At 35.3% G+C, this 26,032-nt stretch overlaps 1 protein-coding gene across 1 annotated transcript; it reads left to right on the top strand.

Annotated features, from left to right (window-relative positions):
• The first annotated feature begins 11,318 nt into the window (after nt 1-11,318).
• On the top strand, nt 11,319-24,085 carry LOC134539095 (uncharacterized). Its single transcript, XM_063380825.1, has 3 exons — nt 11,319-11,462; nt 18,956-19,196; nt 23,856-24,085. The coding sequence occupies exons 2-3, from the start codon at nt 18,998-19,000 to the stop codon at nt 23,957-23,959; spliced, it is 303 nt and encodes a 100-aa protein (XP_063236895.1). The 5' UTR covers nt 11,319-11,462; nt 18,956-18,997; the 3' UTR covers nt 23,960-24,085.
• Nucleotides 24,086-26,032: the final 1,947 nt, after the last annotated feature.

The following is a 26,032-nucleotide window of genomic DNA, read 5'->3' as shown; positions in this document are numbered from 1 at the left end:
TTAACAGCAATTTCTATTTTACGGATAATATATTGATTTAATAAATGTCTGTGCAGGTATTCGCACATTTTGACATGAAATGTCATTTTTTTTACTTGTGTCAAGTTGTAATATAATGGGGTCTAGCTCAGAGCGCTGTCAGTTTTAACATTTCCAAAGTTAGGATATTTGGAATTCAATGATGATGTTACATAAGTTAAATGGACTTACGTGTGATGAATAGTGTTTTGTATTTAAAAATCAGTGACTGTGATTAATAATGTCAGTAGTAAATAATAGGGCATCCGAGGACAGGCTTCAAGGCTTGGAGACGGAAAGCCGACCGCCATCTTGGATTGTGACGTCACGGCGGCCATCTTAGACACAAAATTACTCAAAAATGACTCAAAATACATTTAAAAATGTAAAATTCCCGTTTGAGGGAAAAATTTCCCGTTTCATTTCTCGAAAATACAAATATTTGGAATTCTTACAACCTCAAAAGACTTTTGCCTTAGAAAGAACAAAAATTCCCCAAATACGCTAAAATTCCCCTACGACAAGCCAGCCTAAGCCTCTAACGGCCATCGTGGATGATCGTAACCATGTCTGTAAAATTCAAATTCTTTAATTTTTTACCAACAAATTCCGAAAAATCAAAAAAATATATATATTAAAAATATTGCTAACTTAAAATTTTTAGATACTTAATCGATTTCGGTCCTTAGTTCGATTCCCAGTGAAAGTAAACCTGTAAATGATTAACAATATATTTTAAAAATTTATAAAATAAAAGACAATTAATAAAAAATTCTTACATCATACCCTCCTGCTTGATATATGACGTGATCGCTCCAATTATCGTTACGGCCGCCCTCTTGAAAATCCGTTTATTTATGCTAGAAAATCAGAATTTTTTTAATTTATAAAAAATATTAATCATATTTTAGTAAAATATTCCGCAATCTTTAATCAAGACATCACCAATGCACATTTTGTTACAGTCGCCATCTTCGATTCTAGAAACGTTGCACTTTTCGTTACGCCTTCCATCTTGGATGTGTATGACGACTTCTTTGCACGTTCAGTTACGACCCCCATCTTGGATTCCAGATCGTTGCAATTTTCGTTACGGGCCCAAACTTGAAAATCTATAATTTTTAAGCTAAAAAAATTAAATTAATGAATATTTTAATATAAAATCAACCCGACATCTAATATAATTATATTACGACCACCATATAAAAATTTGTAATCACGCATATCAACAACTATGCATAATTCAACTTGAACATATTAGCTTACACAACTTCCCCAAAAAATAGTGCAATACGCAAATGTTTACAGATTTTCAACGCCATATTGACACTGAAAGATAACAATTAACAAGAGTTCAAGGAAGTTCGTAATAAATAATATTTTACCTACATATTACTTATTTTTTAATTTTTATAACCTATATCCCCCAAGGTACTGATAATTATAAATGTCTTAGAGAATGGTAAAATGTAATTATACGCAGATATTAAAAATATATGCTTCCATGCAGCTTTTAAAACACAAGTACGCAAACACGAGTAGAGAATATTACTTGTGAGTTAGGACTCTGAAATTTTCTGGTCCTAAATGGAATAAATAAATTAAATTTACTAATTGTTTTTTAATTATTATTACTACAGCCATCACATCCACAACGATTAGATGTTTAATTTGATATATTATAACATATATCTTGTTATATAAAAGTTTAAAGAAATAGTTGTGGACTTTGTGGATTTTTAGTCTATAAGGTTCATGACAACACCGGTAGAGAATTGAAACTCGACCTTACATACACTAACATACTTTAGAAACCTACACCCGATGACATCAATCAGATGAAATCAAGATTGCGGTCTCCACTAAACAAATGGCTGCCTCCAGCAGACTATAATGCATATAAATATATAAATAAAAGCGTTGGGTGCATGGTGTCAATAGTTATAAATATGTTATGGACATACATTATAATTTTGATAATATCTTAAAAAGCACCCCACGCTTTTTTTGTATTAAAATACTTTTTTTCTTATTTACATTATTCTTAATTTATATTTATTAAAATTTATTTTCTAATTCGATGTGACAACGTCTAATAAATCGATGAACGCCGGCTGCACGCACGAAAAAGTGTCCCGTAACGCACATTGTCCCACTACGGATGTGTCCTGTTATGCTCATTGTACGCATGCGTGGCATCTCTCTTCCACTTGATTGGAACAACCATCGATTTGACTTTTCAATCATATTTTCGTCGTTTGAATTATTAATATTATGTAATCAGACGATCGTCCATCGATTATCAGCACAATCGGTTCGGTTATTTAAAAGTAATGTTGAATATTCAAATACGTTTTAAAACTTCCACAAACAAAACAAAAAATTTATATAATAAAATAATTGTTTCAGATGTTATATATTATATAACATCTGAAACAATTATTTCCAATATGGCGTCGTGGCCTTACGGTTAGCATCGCTGACTACCGATTTAAAGGTTGACGGATCGAATCTCGGCCGTTGAAAATTGTTTTGGACTTGTAAAAATAAATACGGCGCGCGCGAGACTTCAAATGTAATAAATATATTTGAATTAATTAATGCAAATAAAAGTAAATTTATTAATTAAATTGTAGATTTCATTTCACTTCTTCTGTGTATCCATACAAAATAGTGATAATTCAATAAAAATGATTTAATTTTATTCATAAAAGTATGCAGAGGTAGATTTTATCATACAAAAGATAGAAAAATTAAAAAAAAAAATTCTTCCTCAAAGAATATAATATTTAAATGCATAAATGGTTTGCTTGCAAAAACTTATTACGACTCAGTCTTGAGACCGAATATGAAATTTCATTTTCTTCTGGATCAATCATTTCATCAATGTTTTGTTATGACGTTGTCACGTTAAACTATCGTCGGTAAACCGACTTTACAGACAACCAATTTTTTTTTTAGTTAGATTTTCTATAAAAGTTTGTTTTTAGTTTTTCAAACTATTATTTATTTTTCATTTTTTAGTTGGAATTTATTTATTACATCAATTTACTATTAAAGTAAGTTTGACTAGATATTTTCTGCTTTTAAAATATATATTCGATATAGCGTGTTGAAGAACTATAATACACAATATTTTCAATAAAATCGGGAAGTCATTGATGTTTATTCGAAGTCGGTAACTTATTCGAGAAATGAGCAATTTGGACGCCTGCTGCCTCTCCGAAAATTTCATCTTATTCAAAGTCGGTAACTTATCTGAGAAATAGGTGATCGGCGCGCCTGGTAGTTTCCCTTCTTGGTCTTGGCGCAAAGACACTACCAGTTTAGGAAAACAAAAAATTGCTAATCCTGATCGTCCTAGTAATGATAACGGGTCTAACTGTTTAAAATATTGAATTGTCATCGGTCCTTCATAAGTATGCCAAATTTCGAGTTAATCTGACGTTTTGAAGGGATGTCAAAATCATGTTCAAAGTTTCCGTTACATACTATCATACAAGGGCCAATGCCTCCCCCCCCCCCCTGTTCCAAAGGTCTTATGGTGCGCGAAGGCACTGGATGCACGTCAAAATTAACGTACTTTCATTGCCCCAAATTTCTAAAACTCGGGGGCAAATGAGCTTTCTCCAGGGGGAGGGGGGGTGGGGGGTGGGTTGAGAGGTTGAGGACCACGAATTGCTCGGAAGAGCTCGAAAGAGAATCAATTTTTGAAATTACGGGGTTTCAAACCCCCCCCCCCAACTCACACACACACAAACACAATTGAAGGGGCAGTCGACTTCGGAAAAATTTACCACCTAGACCCGGACTCATGGACATACAAAAAGCATGGTTATTGCCCATAGCAAAAAAGTAGGGTTTTTGTCCCTAGCCCCTCCCCCTTTTTTTCACTTTTCGGGTTAAAGTAATAAAATTATTGTATTGTCATTGGACCTTGACAAATGTGCATATTTTCAAGTCAATCAAATGCATTTAATTTGGTGAAAATTACGTTGAAAGATTCCTTACATACAAGTGAAGCTAATAAAATCGTGTTAAAAATAATATTTTACCTACATATTACTTATTATTTTTTTAATTTTTATAACCTTATCCCCCTAGGTACTGATACTTATGTCTTAGAGAATGGTAAAATGTAATTATACGCAGACATTAAAAATATATGCTTCCATGCAGCTTTTAAAACACAAGTACGCAAACACGAGTAGAGAATATTACTTGTGAGTTAGGACTCTGAAATTTTCTGGTCCTTAATGGAATAAATAAATTAAATTTACTAATTGTTTTTTAAATTATTATTACTACAGCCATCACATCCACAACGATGAGATGTTTAATTTGATATATGATAACATATATCATATTATATAAAAGGTTAAGGAAATGGTTGTGGACTTTGTGGATTTTTAGTCTATAAGGTTCATAACAACACCGGTAGAGAATTGAAATTCAACCTTACATACACTAACATACTTTAGAAACCTACACCCGATGACATCAATCAGATGAAATCAAGATGGCGGTCTCCACTAAACAATATGGCTGCTTCCAGCAGACTATAATGCATGGGTAGGAGTGGGGAGCTTGATGATGATGGAATCGTAATCAAAAGTGCAACGCACAGGAGTGAGGAGCTCGATGACGAAGTCATCAAGTTTTTAAATTAAAATTTTATTAATACTTTTTTATAAATTTTTTTCCTACTTTCTAAGTTAATATTTGAGGATTTTCAAGATGGTGGACGTGACATCATAATTCGGTGGAATGTTCTAGAAAACAAAATGGCAGAATTTTCTAGAAAACAAAATGGCGGAATTAAAGTTAACCGCCGGAGGTGATGTAATCAAAGATGGCCTCCCGAAGTGATATAATCCAAGATGGTCGCTGGAAATGACATAATCCAAGATGGTCGCCGGAAGTGTCGTAATCAAAGATGGCCGGAGAAAGTACGTAATCCAAGATGGTCGCCGGAAGTGACGTATACAAAGATGGCCGGAGAAAGTGACGTAATCCAAGATGGTCGCCGGAAGTCACGTTATCCAAGATGGTCGCCGCGTATCCTTAGATCCCGACCCGCCGGGCGAGCATGGTTCTCTTTTTCGCCCGTCATAGGGATGACGCGTCATCGGTATGACGCTTCGCTACTAAAAGCGAGCATGGATCTTTTTTCGCCTTCTGGAAGACGCCTTAGCTACGACATGCCCGTCATACGTAAGGCGCAATGGCTTGTCAGTCGTAGACCCGTCATAGCCGTCATAACACCGTCATACAGCCGACTATGTGTGTAACTTTCATTTAATACTGGGAAATAATTCTTTCAAATTAGTTAAATAATATTTTTTCGTGAATATTTAAGGTTTTGCCTCACTTCTATTTACTCGGAAATTACGTATGTGAGATACACGATGTATCTAAAAAAAAGTTATGTTTTTCTCTGAACAAACTTCGAAACAACTTGTTTCCAATAATAATCACGCCGCATAAATAAATAGTTTCTATGTTTCGTGTGAATAAGACACATTGATTCTTTTTTCTCGTTATTTTTAACTGCGCAATACTCAGTTTACCAATATATAGGGCTATCATACTAAAAAAACTGCCAATCTGTCTACTTTTGTCATATCACTTAATAAAAAAATAAAGTCAGGACAAAATAACGTAATATTTCAACTAGATAGAAGATAACATCACATTAGTTAATTATTCTGTATAAAAGTTAAGTGTAAAACACCTATAAGCGTGTGGCTTATTAAACTTCTAAAAACAACTCATTTACCCTTCAGCTTCCATACGTGTAATAAAAGAAATTACTTGTAAAAATAAAATACATGCATTGATAAGAATGCCGCTGATAAATACATAATAGTCTGGTGGTTATTTTAAACCTTCGTTTTATCGCATTTTAAACACAAAGCATTTCCTCCAAACATTTAGTGACTTTTAGGTTAGGCCTACTCCCCACCCTCGTTGGTGGCTAGGTTTGCTCCTGCTGTATCGCATATTGAAACGTATTTTATTCACCTAAGATTCGCTCAAATACTTTCAGTATGATAAAATAGTAACAATGTAGGAATAATAATGTTTCACTTAGAGTTGAGAGGTTTCGTGTTTATAGTTCATACGAAAATTGTAATTTGTGAGAGGAGCGGCTTATGTGAAAAGAAAGTAATTAATTCCGTTAAAGGGTATTTTTAGTTTCTCTACTCTTCTGGTAGTTATAAAATGCAGACACAATACTGTCAACTACAGTTTACTTAATAAATTATATTCAGGCATTTAATTAACAACACCGACTTCGTGTTATATTGTTTCAAACTTGCAAGATGCTAAATAAATAATATCAGCGTATTCACCCAATACATACGCTACGGTACAAAATAGTGTGAATAAAACTTGCAGTGCACTAGAAAATATGCTATAAACAAGTCTAAGGATAATGTAATTAAATATAACAGTAGTATTTTTTGAACAGTGGGACGTATAGCACACCGAGTTGTTTCGGTACCTTCAAATCGGCAAATTAACTTTAACCGTGACGAAAATTACCAAATAATGATTAAATCAGGTCTAGTATTGTAATGTTTCACGTCGAGTCACAAAAGTGTTTTTAAATTATTTTTTTTTTTCATCATATGATTTAAAGTAATAATAACTGACCATTGAAAACAAAATTAGTAATAACGGGCAACACGTTTCACAAGATGGCTAAATAATATTTTCATATTAAAAACTACAAACTTTCACAGTTTCTAATGCACTCCTTAACCTTCTTATATACTATTGAATAATCATAAACGACTTTGCCATGTAAAATGATTTTATTATATTTTGAGACTGAGACGTGACGGGTGTTTTACTGAGCAAAAAATAGTCTGTAAAACTTATATTTACGGAAAACCAACAGGCGTACAGTGAAAAATGATATAAATATTGAATACAGTTGTGGAAAATATATAATTCGATAGACACATCATGCCTAAGTTTTACGAATGTCCACAATCTTGTTTTCGTGAAGGTAGTTTTCTATCGGCTGTAAATTGCTAGCAGATACACCAACTGCCAAATAAAACACATCCTTTCTGTAAATTCACTGCCAACCTCTGCAAATTATCGATTGCCAAGCCGTCGTAGGTGAGGCGCCTTAGCGATGACGGGAGAGATATGACGATGGGATCCGTGCTCGCATTTTCACGCGGCCGTCATAACTCCGCCGTCATACCGGCGACGCGTCGTCGCGATGACGGTAGCGGTGCCCCAGGACCTTCTATATATACCTACTGTAGGCCACAACCACAACACCAACAGTTTCGAAGTTTACCGAAGTATATGTTTAGGTTATATTAATTTCATTCGGTGTAGTGAACAAAAATGGGGTGCAGCTGTCTCATGGACACGGCCGTGTGTTGTACCGTACGTGAATACGTGTACGTAACATGTAGTATTTTTTATACAAAATATAAAATACGCTTTTTTTTTAATTTAGCACCATATACAGGGTAATTATAAAGTCCGTGAAACATTTCGAAAAATCGGTACAGTGAAATGGCTAAGAATTATGTAACAAATTATATACCACTTGAAAGAAAAACTCTCAAAGTTTTTTTTTCACCAGTTATAAATGTTCTGTGTGTCCACCTTGCGTCACACGACACACATTTAATCGGTAGTCTAATTCTGCCCATACCCGACTCAAAATATCAGGAGTGATGGTAAGAGCAGCTGCTACGATGCGGTGTCTCAATTCGTCAAGGTTCTGTGGTAGAGGTGGAACATAAACACTATCCTTGATGTATCCCCACAAGAAAAAATCGCAAGGTGTCAAGTCCGGTGATCGTGGTGGCCACGGGAGTAGCACTTGGTCAGCGGCCGCCCCACGGCCCATCCAGCGATGTGGCAACGTCTCATTCAGATAATCTCGTACCACATTGTGGTAATGAAGTGGAGCACCATCTTGTTGGAAGATGAAGTCCCTGCTATCAGCTTCACGTTGTGGCATAAGCCACAAATGCAGCATGTCGAGGTAGGTGATACCAGTGACAGTTCTCTCAGCAAAGAAGAAGGGGCCATAAACTGTCTTGTTTGACATGGCACAGAACACGTTAACTTTTGGCGAATCTCGGACGTGTTCGAGAGTTGCATGTGGATTCTCTGTCCCCCATAAACATGTGTTGTGTCGGTTGACTCTTCCTGAGAGATGAAAAGTGGCTTCGTCACTGAAGATTAATTTGCTTGCAAAGTCATCGTCTTCAAGGCGGTTTTGCATGGCAATGCAGAACTGCAGTCGGAGCAATTTGTCATCGTGGCTGATGGCTTGCAGAAGCTGCAATTTGTACGGCTTCACTCTTAATCCCTTACGAAGAAATTTCAACACTGTTAGCTGAGGGATGTTCAATTCTGCACTAGCCTGATAAGTTGACTTCTTGGGACTCCGCACCATCAAGTCCCGTACACAATCCACTGTCTGTTGTGACACGCCTGGCCGACCCGACCGTTTTGCGTCGCACAAACAGCCGTCTTCCTCGAATTTCTTGTACCACTTCATTATGCTATTGTAAACTGGTGGTGTTTCGTTAAACTTGCCACGGAAAGCTCTTTGGACACTCTCTACCGATTCGCTACGGGCATATTCAAGCACACAAAAGGCTTTCTCTGCCTGGTTCGCAGCCATTTTCAGCAACTCCGTGCACAAGCGCCCCTGTCGGTTGTTTTTTTAAATAGCTTTTGGGCGCTACATTCAAAAAAACTTTGAGCGTTGTTCTTTCACGCGGTATATAATTTGTTACGTTATTCTTTTCCATTTCGCTGTACCGATTTTATGAAATATTTCACGGACTTTATAATTATCCTGTATATTCACTGTAACTATTTTACAATAATGTTTTATATATACAATCAATAGATTTTGACGAGAGCTGACGATTGAAACTCAAACTAACGTCGTAGCTTCTCCGAGTCATAAGTTATACTAAATGTAAATCTCGAAACACAACAAAATGACCTTGAAATGGCGGCACTTCCCCCTCCAATGCGCGCGATGTGTCACAGACCTTACTTAGCGTAACGAATTCTTTGATCCTTTAGCTATCCACTGGTGTGATTAAATTTTTTATGGAGATGGTAGATATGTAGCTGCAACACCAAACTGAATCCCCCGATTTTGTTATTCTTTTTTTTTTTAATTGACTCCCACCATGGAAGCGATTTTAAAGACGTATTCACGTCAAAATAGTTCTTCTTCTTTTTTTAGAATGTAGGTTGGCTAGGTAATATTATCATTATTCAAAATAATCTGTGACCGTAAAATATATAAATCCTTGCAATACAGTGATTTTTCATGAGTAATCATAATACTTCGGAAAACGTCAGAAATGTTCGGGTGCAGCATCCATCCTTGTGAAATGTAGGTTCCCCAACATAATTCCAATGAATTGAGCACTGAATCTACCATGGCCTGTGGTTGGAAATGTTTGTCTTGAGTGCTTCCAGGAAACCATTTTAAACATAAATTAATTAATGCCTGAAACGTGATTCGAACTCAGATCTTCAATAACGCGTGCCGAATGTCTAGTCACTGCAAATCCAAGTTGAGAAGGTCACTTTTTAATAGTTACTGCAAATATTACGTTTCCCAAAGTACGTGCTTTTGAGCCAATTTTTCTACTTATTTACACATTGTAACACACATATGTACAAATACAAATTTTTAAGAAATTTTGATAATATTCCTTATTCTGAGCGAATAAAATTAGGTGGGTAGTATTTTAACATTACTAGATATCATCTGAATAAAATTGCATCTTAAGGAATTTTAATGCATTTTTAAATAAAACTATTTAAAATTTGGTTTTAATGGGGTCTTGTTACGTTTTTCTATACAATTTTTCAGTTTTAGTACCTGCAGTTAGATTTAACCCCTTAAATGCGTACTATTTATTTCACCAAATATTGTTTCATTTAGGGCCGGTTTCACCAACGTAGTTTAAGCAAATTAATCTCGATTAGTTTCAATATAAACTCGTTTAGTCGATTCTGCGTTTCACCACATGCGTAATCTCGATTTTCCAGAGTAAAGCGAGATTTTATATTAACTGGCCAAGTTCATCCAGTTTGCGCAGCTAATCTCGCTTAAAGTATGTAAACAAATGTCTCGAGCAGCTTACAATGTTATATTTGAAGAAGATTCGGATGGAGATGATTTTATTCCCTTGCCTCGACCTCGTACAATTCGCGAAAGGAGTAATTATTTTGAAAGCTATGATGAAGTGGACTTCAGAACCCATTGCCGTCTGTCGAAACAGTCTGCACATAGACTGATCGAACAAAACTGTCTTCTCATGTGGCGAAAGATTTTGACTTCTTTGTCGCTTTTCTTTAATTACAGCTGAAACTGCACCATTGCCAATCATGTTTATATGCGATATGACAATTTCCACGGTATTACTAATTTTTCAAAAAAATAAAAAGTTTCTTTTTAGGTTGATGCGGCCACCATAAATTACGCTCGGCCAAAAGCTGCATCTACAAGAGGGGAAAAAAATACATATTCGGGTATCGCCGACAGATATTCGGGTATATTCGCTAGGTAATGGGTGTTTTTATGTGGAAGGCATTTATAAATCGAGTTTTAGAAATCTCGATTAATTTAAACTTGTTTAATGATGGTGAAACACACGTCGGAATTAAACTTACGATTATACTTCATCTAGTTTTGTAAATCTCGTTTTGTAACAAAATTAAACCTGCTTGGTGAAACCGGCCCTTACAATTGCGAAATAGTTGTAGTTAAGTAAAAAAAAAATATTTTAAAACTGACTACATATTTTTTAAGAAGCTGTTGCAAATATAAATTCTTACTTTTATTTCTTGAGAATTGTCAATAAACCGGTGGTTTGTTTTTAATCTGAAGTATTTCTAACTGAAAGGTTTCACAAAAAATTACTTAGATCATTGCATATTATTTTTTAAAACTTGGAAACTCTATTATGAACTGCCATGTTTCTGTATTATAAAAAAAAAAAATTCGGACGCCCAGTTAATATATTAGCTCTAGCTACATTTAAACATGAGTGTGATTTAAAAATACATATTTTTTATTATAATAACGAAAACTTTATATTTATAATAATTTTGTGAAAAAAACTTGCATTATTTTTATTTCTTATACAAGTACCAAATTTTGTTGAATAAACCCGTACAGCTTGCGCGCTGAAATTAGTCAATGTAGTATATAATATTTAACTTCCTCCAGGTATTTGCTTCCTCGTAGAGCTCAGTTACCATTTGTTTCCAAGTTGTTGTTTACTTTCGAACGTTTCGTGCGCCATTACAGAAAAATTCCTGTCTCCGACCAGTTGACTTCTCCCGAGCGGAAGTCAACATTTTCAAAATTATCCGTGAGGACATCGAAGGAAAACACTAAACTTCTCAGACATGGCTTGCAGGTGAGAAACTATTTGTGCAGATGAATAACTTGGCTAGGAGTTATTATTTTCATATGAATATATTACGGTTTTCGAGAATGTGTGCATGTCTCAGTTGCTTAGAGCTTCTAGCCTACAACCAACTCTTATTTCGGTAATTAATACATCATATCGTTCATAATTTTTTTTATTTTCCCATATATGTATTTTTAATCGAAAAGGACATTTAAAAATACTCTCCTTGTATAACTCGCGATATAATGCAAAAAGACGTTTTCCATGCGCTTATTTGCATAAATTATTATTTTGCATTGTGCCTCTTGCCTATTATAATGTATGGCAAATCTTTCAATAATGTTTCTCGTGTCAATGTGAGAACAAATTCCGCACACACACACACACACACACACACACATACACAATAATTTTGTTCCCATATAGTTAAAATGTTTTATCAACTAATTTCTTACTTAGTTCACAATGAAGTATATAAAATTACAAGTTATTCGAAGGCTTCACTTTCAAGCGCATTTACTATTCGAATAAATAGTTATTTGAAAATAACCAAAACCTAACTAAGTTAATACGATTTCGATAAAAGTTTTTAACCTGCTTTGAGATAAGATTTTGAAGTAAAGAAAAACAACCCAAGAAAATTTATATATTTAGTTTCAGATAAAAGAGTGATACAGTTCTAGTTTAGATTGATTAAAAATGTAAGAAAATTCAAATAACTTCAGATTAATAATAGTTCTAAACGTATTTTTTTGCAGATATGTGTCAAAACAAGCGAAATTTTGTTACGCTAACTAAAGAAACAAAAAATTAATTTTCACACAAAAATATACCTTAGAAAATTTAAATTTTTTGAAATAGCCTTAAAGGAAACACTATTATTGTTATTTTTAAATCATTTCTAAGAATTATAAAATTATAGTATTTCATTGCGGACTAATTATAAAAATTTGAGAGAGAATTGTGTTTAAAAAACTAGACAAAAAATAAATTTATTCTGCGGGAAAATTATTCACTGGGAAAATAACTAACAAAATGAGCCTTAATACAAAATTTGATTTCAAACCCTTAAAATATATAGTTAGATATTGAACAATATCTAAGCTTGACAATATTTATCCTATTATATAATTTTCCCTCTCCTTGATGCACGCTCAATATTAATATTAACAATTTTTAAAATATAACTGCAGGAAATATTTTAATGAAAGCTCTTGAACATTTGCTTTAGAATAACCTCCTTGAAGACTAGGAAAGGAATGTTTGTTTTGGCTTTCATTACACATTTGCATTTATTTGATAACCTGAATTATTTCAGGGAATGTGCAAAATCGTTCGATTCTCTTAAAGCCTTGCAAAAAAAATTAATCAGAAATTATTTATCAGAAATAAATGGTCTGCATGGAGGTATAAAATTAATAACGTACTCTAGCGTGAAATTCGATTAAAAAATTGTTTAAATATTTCTGATTCCATGAGTACGTAGTAACAACTGCCAACGGTTTTTTAAGAAATTAATAATTATATTTCTCACTATGAACCACTTAGACATACGTACATAAGTATAAGCGTTATATATAAGCGTTGTAGCAATTAATATAAAGTTTATTAAGTTAATTGTTTGTCATATTCTTTTAAAAGGTTCGCTAACATAGTACACATTACTTATGCAAAAATCCAAGACAGCCGATAGTAAACTTAATTCCTAACTTCTAGTAAAAAAAAAATAGTTTTCACAATTTCAAATAATTTTTCTGTAAACATTAAAGATTGGCTGTGCTAACTGCTTACCTACATTTTATGTTGTGTTAATGTATAAACACTTTCTAAAAACGAGCAGATACAAATATATAGGGTGGCTTTGTCAGAGAAAGTGATGAAAGTAACTTACAATTTTTCTGAAAAATCATGCCAGATAAAGGACTTCTGAAATGTTCTACGTTAGTTTCGCAAGTTGGCAGTGGGCCATCTTCAGAAAAAAAATCTCCGGAATGATACTTCTTGCAGCAAATTCTGAATCACAGTCCACAGAATGTCTACGTATTGCGGGAACAGTTACGCAGGAATCACAATAGCGCGACGCACGCGATGCGAAGATCGCGAGGTGACAGCAGAATATTGCGTTATTGTAAACATGTTTCTAACCGCGCGATAAACCGAAACAAACAACTAGATACGAAAAATTGTCTTGCCATTTTGTTTACACTACTTACAGAAGTTTTAGTACTTGAAGTCAAACTGAGAAGTTGATAGGAAAAATAATTACGGTTCTAATAGAAAAAATTAAAATTATAAGAATCACAATTTTGGAGCTACACATTTTATTTATTTTAAAATTCCCACCCTGCACCAAATTATTAAAACTAAATGTTACATACTGAAAATTGTTTTGCACAATTATGACTAACCCTAGTATTAATAATAGTTCAAAATAAAATCAAACATACTATATTTTTAACGGAAATATTATTTGAGCAAGTTAGATTTGGTACATTGAATACTTATGCTGTTTAAAAAGTTTCTATACTAACTTAGCAAGTTACACATTAAATCAATCCATTCTTGGTGAATTTAATAATTTTTAAAAAAATATTGGGGAAAGTAACCTGATTAAAAATTTTTGCCGCATAAGTCATGCAAGAATTTCACCTACCATTTAATGTATAACATGTAGTCATAGTATCTAATAATTTGGTGCAGGTAAGGGTTTAAAACGTTTGAAAAAAATCATATAGCTTAAAAACTATGGAAATATTTTAATTTCATTTTTTAACACAGATAATTTGCCTATTAACTGTTATAAACTTGACATTTAATTCTTGAACATATGTATAGTCTGTATAAGACAGCCATAAATATTTGTTGGAATGGACATGTTTGTGTACAATTTTGTTTTTTACATTTTTTATATATTTATTTGGAACATATTTCAACGAATTAAATGGATAGTGTAAATACAAATAATGATAGTAGACAATGCCTTAATGGATGAACCAATTTCTGACGCTCGTTTCAGTAGCTTCGGGCCTTGAAGCGAAAGACAATGGAAAATTCTCTCTGTCGCGCTGACGTCATGAATGTGTTGAGTGTGTTTGGTCGCGAACGTCCTGCTACTGCGACCCCGCACTACACAGCACCTCCATCCCGGCTTCTGGCTGTTGTCACGTACACTAAGAGCCCGTCTACAATAGTCCGAACCTGTGCGTGGTCCGTGTCCTTATCCGAATATGAGTGACGTCACTTCGTCTCACCGAAAACTGCCCTGTCCACAATTGCGATGTCCGATGTCCGAATGTATTGATTTATAAAGTTGTCACCAGAGCGCAGTATATGTGCCAAACCAAATGTTTTTGTTTATTGTTTTGATGCTTTGTAGTTTGAGATTGAACTTATGAAAGTTATGAAAGTTATGAAAGTTATGAAAGTTATAAGTGACTAGCAACACCTTCCAATTCCTTCATTAACAAAAACAAACATCACGTTTTCAAACGGGAACCGGAAATTCAAATATCGTGAGTGTTCTGTTCTTTTTCTGTGTCCGTAGTACACAGGTTGGGACAAAAAGTTCAAATTGACGAATGTCTTCGGACCAGGTAGGTTCGGACCTTCGCCCACTTGACGCATGACGTCAGAGGGTCACGTGTACCAATCAGCGACGAGTGTCCTTCGGACACAGTTTAGGACATTGCTACTGTAGACGGGCCTTAACAGTCTGGGAGTGTTGGGGGTACTGGATATTTCCCTGAATACACGGACCAAACTACCTTCACCTCTCCCCCTCTCCACCTAGCGTGCATGCCTTAACTCCCCACTGAAGATGCGACCACCAACAAACATTTAGGTGGCAAATGTGTTTTTTTTTTGTTAAAAACACAAAATAATTTTTAGCACTAAAAAAATGTTTCTATGCTGCCAGCGGAAAAAATAAGTGAAATTCATGAAGTGGACTTCAATCGTTTTCATTAGGATTGTACAAATATGACTTTCTTTTGAAACTTGTTGTTTTTGTAGAGCACGGAATGGGTTTATATATTCAAACCCCCATAACAGTAACAGAACAGTAAATGCCTCAATTACTTTGGATTCTAAGTATTAAAACTGTGGGTGGATGTATAGTTTTTCTAAAGTAGGTGGCTGCTCTTATAAAAAATAAAAATAAAATTCTGAAATTGCTATATTTAAGATCCGATCCTAGTTTATGATCATGTAAATAAGCAGTGCCATTTTTTAATTACTTGCCGTTACATTACCGCTTGATCAGTTAATTAGGTAAGGTTAGCTACGTTTAAAATAATGTAAAGTGACCTAACCTAACCTAACCTAACCTAAACTAACCACTGTCAGAAAAATCCTGATGGGCTGCCCTTCCAAGGGGCAACAATTCAGGATTATAAAATTACGAAAAAAGACACATTTTAAGATACTGGAAGGGCTGCCCTTCCAGTCGCTTTACAAACTACTGTCAGAAAAATCCTGAAGGGCTGCCCATTCAAGGGGCAACAATTCAGACAACCATTCAAAACACCACTGTCAGAAAAATCCTGAAGGGCTGCCCTTCCAAGGGGCAACAATTCAGCTCCCCCTCTGTCGTGCCAAAGTTTTGTTCATTATATTATTTTGGAGGGTGTATTTATGTAAATTGAAAATTCATAGGTCAATTGTCAAGAAAAGTAAAAAACCATTATGGTTTAGTTTTTGAGTCCATAAATTTGTAATTATTCCAAGGCATGCCTCCTTTCGTTGTACTACAGCCATACAGGATAATCCTTCCTGTTGCCGTAACTGTTGTGAAGGTTTTATTGTGTTACGTTAGTGACATACTTACCAGCGTTTTATTTTTTTGAGATAAGTAGTAGTCAAGAATACCTACCATTTCCGGGATATTTTTTACATACGTTTAATAATGGAGATTTCTCTAAGAATTACCGAGGGTAATACAGAAATTATTAAATTTGTACATTAATATTTAAGCAACTGTTTCATTACAAAATAGATTTAGAAGTAATACTGGGTGCCGTTTCGTAACTTGACATTTAAATTTTGTGCAGTCCAATAGTTTAAGTTATTTGTAAACCTTTTACTGAATAGATTTTCAGTAATAATAGCGCACATATTAGGCATGATACACAGAATAAAGTTATTTTGTTAAATATTCGATTATCTTTTCCATGGTTTAAGAAAATTATGCTTAAAAGAAACATCAATTGCTATATGAAATTAGGAGCTATTTTTCGTACGAAATTCTTAGTATTATATATAGAAACGTATTTCCTCTATGCAAAAATAATCATTGCATTGTGTTGTGTAAAGTTGAAAATTCTTGTGTTACTGCCCTTGTTTGGTTAAAGAGAGTTTAATTTTATTTTTTTTAATAAAAACCCTGAAAGCTGCTTTGAGTGGGCGAATGACACTAAATAAACTCAGAGCTACACAAGGGAGAAACATTTAAAAAAGGATTTACTTCTCACAAGAGGAAGTATAAAATGGATCGTATTTGAAGAAATAAATAAAACGAAGATTTTTGCTTAAATCTTACCCTTTTTATTGTTCATTATGGTTTTCATAATTACCTTGTGATAGTTTCAAGAATTACAAAATTACACAGATCAAAGTTACTGGGGCATCGACCGTCAAAAGTCATCGATTACAAATAGACTATTTATTGTACCTGAAATACAAATTTAACAATTTCCTTTCACCTACTAACACATGCCATAATCAAGTTTTCACAAAAACAAACTAACATAAATAATTCAGCTAGGAAGTTGAAAGGTTTTTTAGCCCAACCAGTGTGCGACTACATATATTTTAGGTAACTATGTTGGGTTAAACAATTTGTGATACCGTTGACTGTTCACTGGCGGTGACTGGAAGCGAGGGTAAGAGGTGTCGGCTCAAAGGTTGACCGGCTGGACAGACGCGTGGAATCCATGTCCATTCAAGAAGGGAGGGTGTAAATTTAGCGGAATTTGACGATGGACTTGAGCTGGAGAAAAACCCGAATTCTTGGACCATCTCTTGGACCCCACTGGAACCAAACTAAAAAGGAGGTCCAGTGATCAAAAATAGAAATTAAGGTGACAAGCAACAGGAATCGAGAATTCAGGGCAAAATTTAAGTAGAGGGCCAGCTATAGGCGTAGAATTTTACCACATACCATTCTGGTGGTGGAATGATTAGAATCACTCCTTCTGTTTAACCCAACATAGTTATTAAAATATATGTAGTCGCGCACTGGTTGGGCTAACAAACATTTCAACTTCCTAGCTAAATTATTTATGTTTGTTTTTGTGAAAACTTTATTATGGCATGTCTTAGTAGGTGAAAGGAAATTGTTAAATTTGTATTTCAGGTACAATTAATAGTCTATTCGTAATCGATGACTTTTGCTACAAGCTTACCTAGTAATCCGAACAAACGCGACCAGCAATACAGAAAATTAATAAACTAGGGATCACTCCCGGACTCCCTGGTATATCACATCCCCTAGGTTGATCGCTGCGAGACTGCTTCACGGAAGGGGTCGCGTGTGAGAAGCACCGGAAAGAAAGGACCACGGGGACGACAGAAGGACGAATCAATCAAACCGTAGGGCTGCGTGTTGTTAAAACTCGCGCTAAGAGCCTGGAGCTCTAGGAAGTGAGGGAACTGGCCTCTGATTGGTTAAAGAAGGGGTATAGAGCTCGCTCCTCCAAACAAAAGAAAAAAAATAACAAAGGTGGCTGGTAGTTTAACTTAGGAGGCATCGGAGGTCATTCGCACTCCGAAAGCAGAGCGCTCCGTCGGGGCACCGGCAAAACAGACTCGGGGATGGTTCACAAAAGTCCCGCAAGAGGGACTAGTGTAAGCCTGGCACTTATGGGCCCAGCTGGTTCACGCTCTATCGGGTTAGAAGGGAATAGAGAGAGGTGTGGTGGCGGCCGGTAGATGTATCGTGACTAAAGTAAAGGTATTTGGCATTCCCGCCATGAGACAGCCATCGACATGTCCTTGACTCCGGCTCGCCGAAAGGCGTGGTTAAAGGCCCCGGTCAGTGCCCTCGTTGAAGTATGTGGAAAAGATGGAGGAGGGGTTCTGCTAGCTCGTGAGAATTGTCTTAAGGTGGGAGCCGATACATGCCTGACAGCCCTGCATGGCTGGAGCTGCTAACCTAAGCTGAGCTCTAAAAAGATGACTACCCTGGGAAGACGCTCTGAAAAGCACTTTCGATCAAGAAGCTGGACACTATTTCTTGTGTTCGTGGCCTGAGGCGGGAAGAATAAAGATGTCTCATACTTGGCTGGCAAAATAACGCCAAGCACTCTCGGTTGTGCAGCTGGGAAAACGTAGCGGGACTCTAGTAGAAAAGGTTTGATCAGGATGAACAAGGGCTACCAAAATTTATATTAGGGGATTTTGATGAAAAATTAACTTGTGCCAATGATTTCAAACTTGCGGCACACTTGTGGTATCACCTGGTTGGTAACGCTGTGAGACTGCAGTGTTGTTCTCCCCCGCAGACCGTGCTGCCCTCCAGCCTGTGGGCCGTGCTGCCCGCCAGCATGTGGGCCGTGCTGCCCGCCGCCATGTGGGCCGTGCTGCCCGCCGCCATGTGGGCCCTGCAGCCCTTGCGGGCCCTGCCCTCCGCCCTGCAACCCCTGCTGCCCGCCCTGCGGCACCTGGGGCCCGCTGCTGACCGCCTCCACGCGCGACATCATGGTGTCCATCTGCAAGCCCTACTACGGCAACAGCTGCTGCTAGGTGACTGCCCGCTCGTCCTCTGTAGTTTGCTACTGCAGCGGCTCCAGCCTGTGCCCTGTGCCCTGCGCTCTCTAGGGGAAACACGTCTCTCTGTAGTTTGCTATTCCAGCGCCTCTGCCTGTGCCTGCCCTATGCCCTGCGCTCTCTAGGGGAAACACATCTCGCTGTATTTTGCTACTCCAGCGGCTCGGCCTGTGCCCTATGGCCTGCGCTATCTAGGGGAAACGTCGTCTCGCTGTAGTTTGCTATTCCAGCGGCTCTGCCTGTGCCATATGCCCTGCGCTCTCTAGGGGAATCACATCTCGCTGTAGTTTACTACTGCAGCGGCTCCAGCCTGTGCCCTATTCCCTGCGCTATCTAGGGGAAACACGTCTCGCTGTAGTTTACTACTGCAGCGGCTCCAGACTGTGCCCTATGCCCTGCGCTATCTAGGGGAAACACGTCTCTCTGTAGTTTGCTATTCCAGCGCCTCTGCCTGTGCCTGCCCTATGCCCTGCGCTCTCTAGGGGAAACACATCTCGCTGTATTTTGCTACTCCAGCGGCTCGGCCTGTGCCCTATGGCCTGCGCTATCTAGGGGAATCACATCTCGCTGTAGTTTACTACTGCAGCGGCTCCAGCCTGTGCCCTATTCCCTGCGCTATCTAGGGGAAACACGTCTCGCTGTAGTTTACTACTGCAGCGGCTCCAGACTGTGCCCTATGCCCTGCGCTATCTAGGGGAAACACGTCTCACTGTAGTTTGCTACTCCAGCGGCTCCAGCCTGTGCTTTGCGCTATCTAGGGGAAACACGTCTCGCTGTCTAAGAAAATAATTTTCTTTGTAATTTTCATGCAGTTCAACTGTAAACTAATCAGTTGATGTAAAAAAAATAATTCATGGACACAGCCAAGTTATCAGAATGTATTTTGGCTGAACTTGTTCCTGGGGATGATTCTTGAAAACTCATTTTTCTGCGTATCTGTTGACCATCCATTGTGTCTTCTTAACCTTAAATTCTAATATAAATACCCCCACTTACGGAATTTATATATTTACACTGTGTGCCACCGCTTATCGTTTTTAAGTCCTAATAAGTGTGTGGCCACTCTCATTTGGCATGTACAGTAACCAAAAATTGAGCCGTAGTTGACTCAAAGTGGTAATGAGTTGCTTTATCATTGCGAAGGATTGTAGTTTTAGAGGGGACCACGGTACAACCCCCGCTTTTCCCTCCCAGACTACGCCCTTGATATAGTGAGTGAAGTCACTCTTATTTCAGCGTTCTTTTGAAACTCTACACATGGCGACTAGTCGCCTGTTAATCTAACTAGCTAGAACCATGCAGTTGTACGCAAAAACAATCATTGTAAACTTAAAGCTCAATTTGGCACTGAAATAGGTATTATGTGTTAAGCTTAGCTTGTGATTAAAGTTTTATAGTAAATTAACTTATAGTGTCTCGTAGTTCACGAGTGACGTTGTAAAAGTGTGTATTTTAATTATTTCTTCCAAAATATTACGTTCAGCGCTAACCAATATATCTCGATTTTTGTCCACGTTTGTCCAATATCCTCTACACACTCGGGCAAATGCCAACTGTTCATTGGCTGCTGACTTGTGAGTCGTCTCGACTGGGTGGTCTGTGATTCGACACTTCTATGAGTGAGGGTCTCTAATTGGCCCTTAGTCTTCCAGATTAACAGTGAACCAATGACAGAAGAAGCACTAAGGTATAATTATTTGAATTTTAGCATAACACGAAATGAGCCCGCGAATTTTTCAGGTCTCTAGTCATGATTTAACTAGTGGTGTCTTCCTACGAAAATCATTTCAAAATACGCTGAGAGCGGATAGTATTTCTATTTCATGGTTTCGTTTTTAAACTGTATTTTTAAAATAGTGAAAATTCCTAAAACGCGTGTTTCAAGAATAATTTTTGATATGAAAAATCGTTTAATATTTTTGAAAGCACTAAAGCACTCAAGAGACCTGCAATATAAATTATTTATTGATTTTCATGCCAAATCTTAATATATATAAATCCAGTGTCCTGATGTTTGTTTCCAGTGAACTCTTCACCAAGTCAACCGATTTCGATGAAAATTGGCATTTATGTGTAATTTTTTCCAACTTGAGAGATAGGATAGTTTTATTTCGATTAATGGTCTTAATAATTTATAATTAATAATAAATAATAAATAACGGATCGCTATGGGTAAACAAAAAAATCATAGATCATAAACATACAAACAGTAATTGTGTGACATTTCTCTATGTCAAACACACTGTCATATAGCGCTATCCAGTTTGCTTTAACTCGCAGACAATAAAGCTTCATGTGTTTAGCCCGGGAAACGCCGGGTACTGCAGCTAGTAATGTTATATTCACGGCTCAAATCTTATAGTTGCCTTATGCATGACGATAATACTGTGCGCTAGTTCAGAGTCTTGCGCTTAGAGGCGATATCGCGCTAGAAGCACCAGCAACCGTCGCACTCATTATACCACCTCACAAACACCCAACCACCCCCTGACCATTCAGCCTCCTTAAGGGCTACCCTGGCACACGGGGAAAATGTCCCATGGACCTTAAGGCTTGGTCCCACACATACAGTTAATATTTTCTTGTTTATGGTATTAAATTTTTTCTGAGAATATATCTGTAAATACTAAGAGGACATCGCTCTTTAATTTGTTTTTCGAACACAAATACTTTCAACAAATATTCATTGTAATATAATAGATGTAAAATTTCGCAAAAATGTACGTAATTATCATTTGCGAGACTTTTTACATAAAAAAAATATTGACAGAAAAACCAATGTAAGGTAAAATGTTGTAATTTTCATAAATAGCCCATAACTAACAGCAACGATAAGGAATTTAATAATATCATGGCGTTTGAGAACGAGCCATAATACAGCGGGCTGAACTAAATAGTAGTCTTTTATATTTGCTGCGTTAAAATTAAGACTCATACTTAAACATTAAATTTGATTACATTTTTTATTTATTATAGTGTTTACTTGATGACTTGTTATATTCGAGTCCTAGGTTTAACTTGAAACATGTGTGCATTACCAACTCGATGTCGTGTTCATTCACTACTGCCACAAATCATGCTCTCCTAGGGGTACAATTTATTCCGCCATTTTTGACGTCAATACGTTTTTAGAATTGCTTTTATAGTGGGAGGCAATTCAAAAAACTAATAACAAAATCTGGGGATACAGTTGAGTGTTGAAGCTACATATCTATCATCTCCATCCAAAATTGTATTACACCACTGGATAGCTAAAGGATCAAAGAGTTCGTTACTCTAAGTGAGGACTGTGACGCATCGCGCGCGGAGGAGGGGGGGAAGCGCCACCATTTTGAGGTCATTTTGCTGCGTTTCGAGATTTCCAATTAGTATAACCTTTGACTCCGAGAAACTACGACGTTCGTTTGGATTTCAATAGTCAGCTCTCGTCAAAATCTATCGATTTTATGTATAAAACATTATTGTAAAATATTTACAGTGAATATATGGTGTTAAATTTTAAAAAAAACATGATTATAACATACATAAAATTGTTTATTTTATATTTTTTATTGAAAATTTTACTTGGTACGTACACGTATTCACGTACAACACACGGCCGTGTCCATGAAAAAGCCACGCCCCATTTTTTTTTTTTTTTTTGTAGATGTCTAGCCCTGCAGACCTTGTCAATTAACCCATTCACCAATTAATTACAACACCCACCCAAGTGCAGAGATACATTAATTCTTTAGACTGTCACCAAATAAAGCGAATTTTGCATGTCTACTTTGTAATTATTTTTTGTACATGGAAGAGAAATATTCGTGCAATTTTACACATATTAAGTTTGTACATTTAATGAAAACAGCTCTACTGGGTTGGGATTCTTACTTATTTGTGCTTTGTGTTGTTCCAGTACCTCCAACCGTTTGATATTTTTTAAAAAAATTCCCTTAAAGAGCTTTCCAATATTAAGTGCACACATTAATATACATAATAAAACAAAATAATGTTCAATTATTGAATATTCAATTATTATTCTATGGTTTGAACACAATTATGCTTGAATGAAACATCAGTTATAATATATAATTATGCGCCAATTTCCGTAATAAATATTCAAACAACGTATTTCATCCAAGCAAATATAACCATAGCCATGTGATGTACAAAGTTACGATATATTTATTGTAGTATGGGAAAATTTTCTTGGAAACTGGTTTTCAAAGAAATATTTTGTAAAAGTAGAGATATATTTTTTTCTGTGTAAGTATAACACAAGTTAAATGATAGTTTGGAATTTAAAGTACCATGAATTATACCAACATATGTTTTTTCAAATTGGCTTATTTTTCTTCGAGAATCTTGTTACTGTTTGTTGACTGTGCTCAACAATCTTATTCTCCTGTTAACTCGTAACTGTTGGCTGAAGATTGACAACTGGCGTTTCAAAATAAATGCCATCTCAATCTTTATCTAAATGACAAAGATTAGTTTTTGCAGTCTGGCTTGCAACCTAGTAAATATACTGTATTTCCACGTTCATAACCAGTATTGTTGTTTGCTTTTATTGTTTTAACGTTTAAATTTAGGTTATGTTTGTAAGAATTTTCATTGTTATTAAAAGAGTTTGTTTTTCTTTTCATTTCTCAGTCCTGGATGTCATCTTGGCAGAGATCCCAACATCTCGACAACATCTCAACAACATCTACACCGAGAATCTTTTGGAGTTGTTGACCGGTGTGCACATTGATTAGTTTTCCAGCTGTTTGCCTGATAATTTTGAGACTGATTTTAAGCCATAAAGCTGTATTTTTTCTTTTTGTTTGTCTTCATCACTGGAGATGAAATTAATAAAGTGAATGACTTATACCTAAAGTGGATATATTTTTTTCATTATTGATCTCAATAACAAACTTCGAATGCAAGCAGTTAGAGGTATTAATTCGGTATAAATTAATATCGTCATTAGCAATAATTTATACCTCTTTGATGATATATTGATTTACTAAATGGCTGTGCAGGTATTCACACATTTGGACATGAAATGTCACATTTTGCTTGTGTGAATTTGTAATATAATGTAGTCATGCTTAAAATGCGTCAGTATTAACTTTTCCAAAGTTACGATCTCTTGGGATGCAAAGTTCTTGTTACATTTTATGTTTCATTGATGATGTGATTAATATTATGTATTTCAAGATCAGTGACTGTGATTCGTAATCACAGTAAAATAAGCTGTCAGGGCTAGAACATTTTTCTCACCAGATATTTATAACACTTTATTTTCAAGCTGAAAATACATAACTATAAAACACTTGCTTGACTTATTTTACTGCTTTTAGATGTACTAAATCTATGTTGAATATTTTTTAGACAAAGCATAAGATACGATTGAGATATTTTGATAAATTTTCATAACAGTAATTAAAATAATATAGCTATTTTTCTTATTTTATAAACAATGAAATAATATGTATAAGAATTTACTTACAAGCTGTAAAGATTTTTTTAATCGAAATTTTCACAATTGTATGAGAGAGTACTTTTTATTCAAAATAAACAACATTAATTACATTTAAAATGTACAGCAAACCTAAAATCAGTAATATAAAGATTTTTTCTACTATTAAACTTATGTTTAAGTATCAAAGATAAAACAGAAGAATTTCCTAAAAGAGAAAATTTTACAGCCTACTCTAAAACCAATACCAAATACTATAGAACTATAGCTATAAAGTATTGGCCAATACTGTACAATTTTTAAAGTAAATCATAATTTTGAGAAAATAAGGTAACTATGGAATAGTATACATGCAGAAAAAAAATAATTTCTATTATATTCTATTCTAACCTATCATTACTATAGAACTATAGTTATAAAGTATTGGCCAATACTGTACAATTTTTAAAGTAAATCATAATTTTGAGAAAATAAGGTAACTATGGAATAGTATACATGCAGAAAAAAAATAATTTCTATTATATTCTATTCTAACCTATCATTAATAAATATATTATATAATTTACTATTTCAATGATTTTGTAAAACACCAACATGTTTTTTAATAAATTAACTAGATATCAAGCACTATTTATCATCAAACATAAATAAGTATTTTGTCTAAGTTTTAACCCACGATATTATATCTGTACATAAACAAATTATTTTAACCAGGCAGTATTTCTCATAGAAAAACTAGAAACTAGAATATATTGAATTCTATGTACATTCTTATTACTAGTATCATTTTGGCACAATGAATTCACAGATGCCGACTTTAGTTATTCTTGCCGAATAACTAGAAATCTGGCAGTTGGTCTGTCATTTCTATCTCTTTAACAACATTTAGTATACTACTACCATATTTACACACATTTATTTCAGTATCACACTTTTACAATGTTACCAGTACAAATTATGTGCATAATAATATAATTTTTAAGTGAAATTCCAAGCTCATATGTCGATATGCACAACTAATACTAAACTTTTAATCGAAAACTTATCAATATAAACAAACAATTTTCTCCCCCATTCCACAATTTTTTCAGACTATAATTTGACAGGTGTTTGAAGCTGAATAGTTAGCCAAAATATTTGAATAATTTATCATAATAATATGTATACAAATTTATATACATATATATGTGTCACACAAAGAATTGCAATATCTTACTTTCAGGAATTGTTTCCATAGTGTGTGTTATAAAGTAGTGGTCAACTAAAAATGTATTACTAAACCATATTTTAACGATTATGTTATGCATTTGTCAGAGATATTTAAGAGAGAATTTATGAAATACGGTAATATTAATAAACACATAAA

The sequence above is a fragment of the Bacillus rossius genome, chromosome 14 (genome assembly GCF_032445375.1).
Source record: "Bacillus rossius redtenbacheri isolate Brsri chromosome 14, Brsri_v3, whole genome shotgun sequence".
Classification (NCBI taxonomy): Eukaryota; Metazoa; Arthropoda; class Insecta; order Phasmatodea; family Bacillidae; genus Bacillus; species Bacillus rossius.
The sequence above is the reverse complement of the archived record's forward strand: the minus strand, read 5'-3'. Positions and strand labels throughout refer to the sequence as shown.

Coding starts and splice junctions, on each gene's coding strand:
- LOC134539095 (XM_063380825.1), top strand. CDS start 18,998: ATGTGGGCCGTGCTGCCCGCCGCCATGTGGGCCGTGCTGCCCGCCGCC. Junction 19,197..23,855: donor ACGGCAACAGCTGCTGCTAG/GTGACTGCCCGC, acceptor TTCATTTCTCAG/TCCTGGATGTCATCTTGGCA.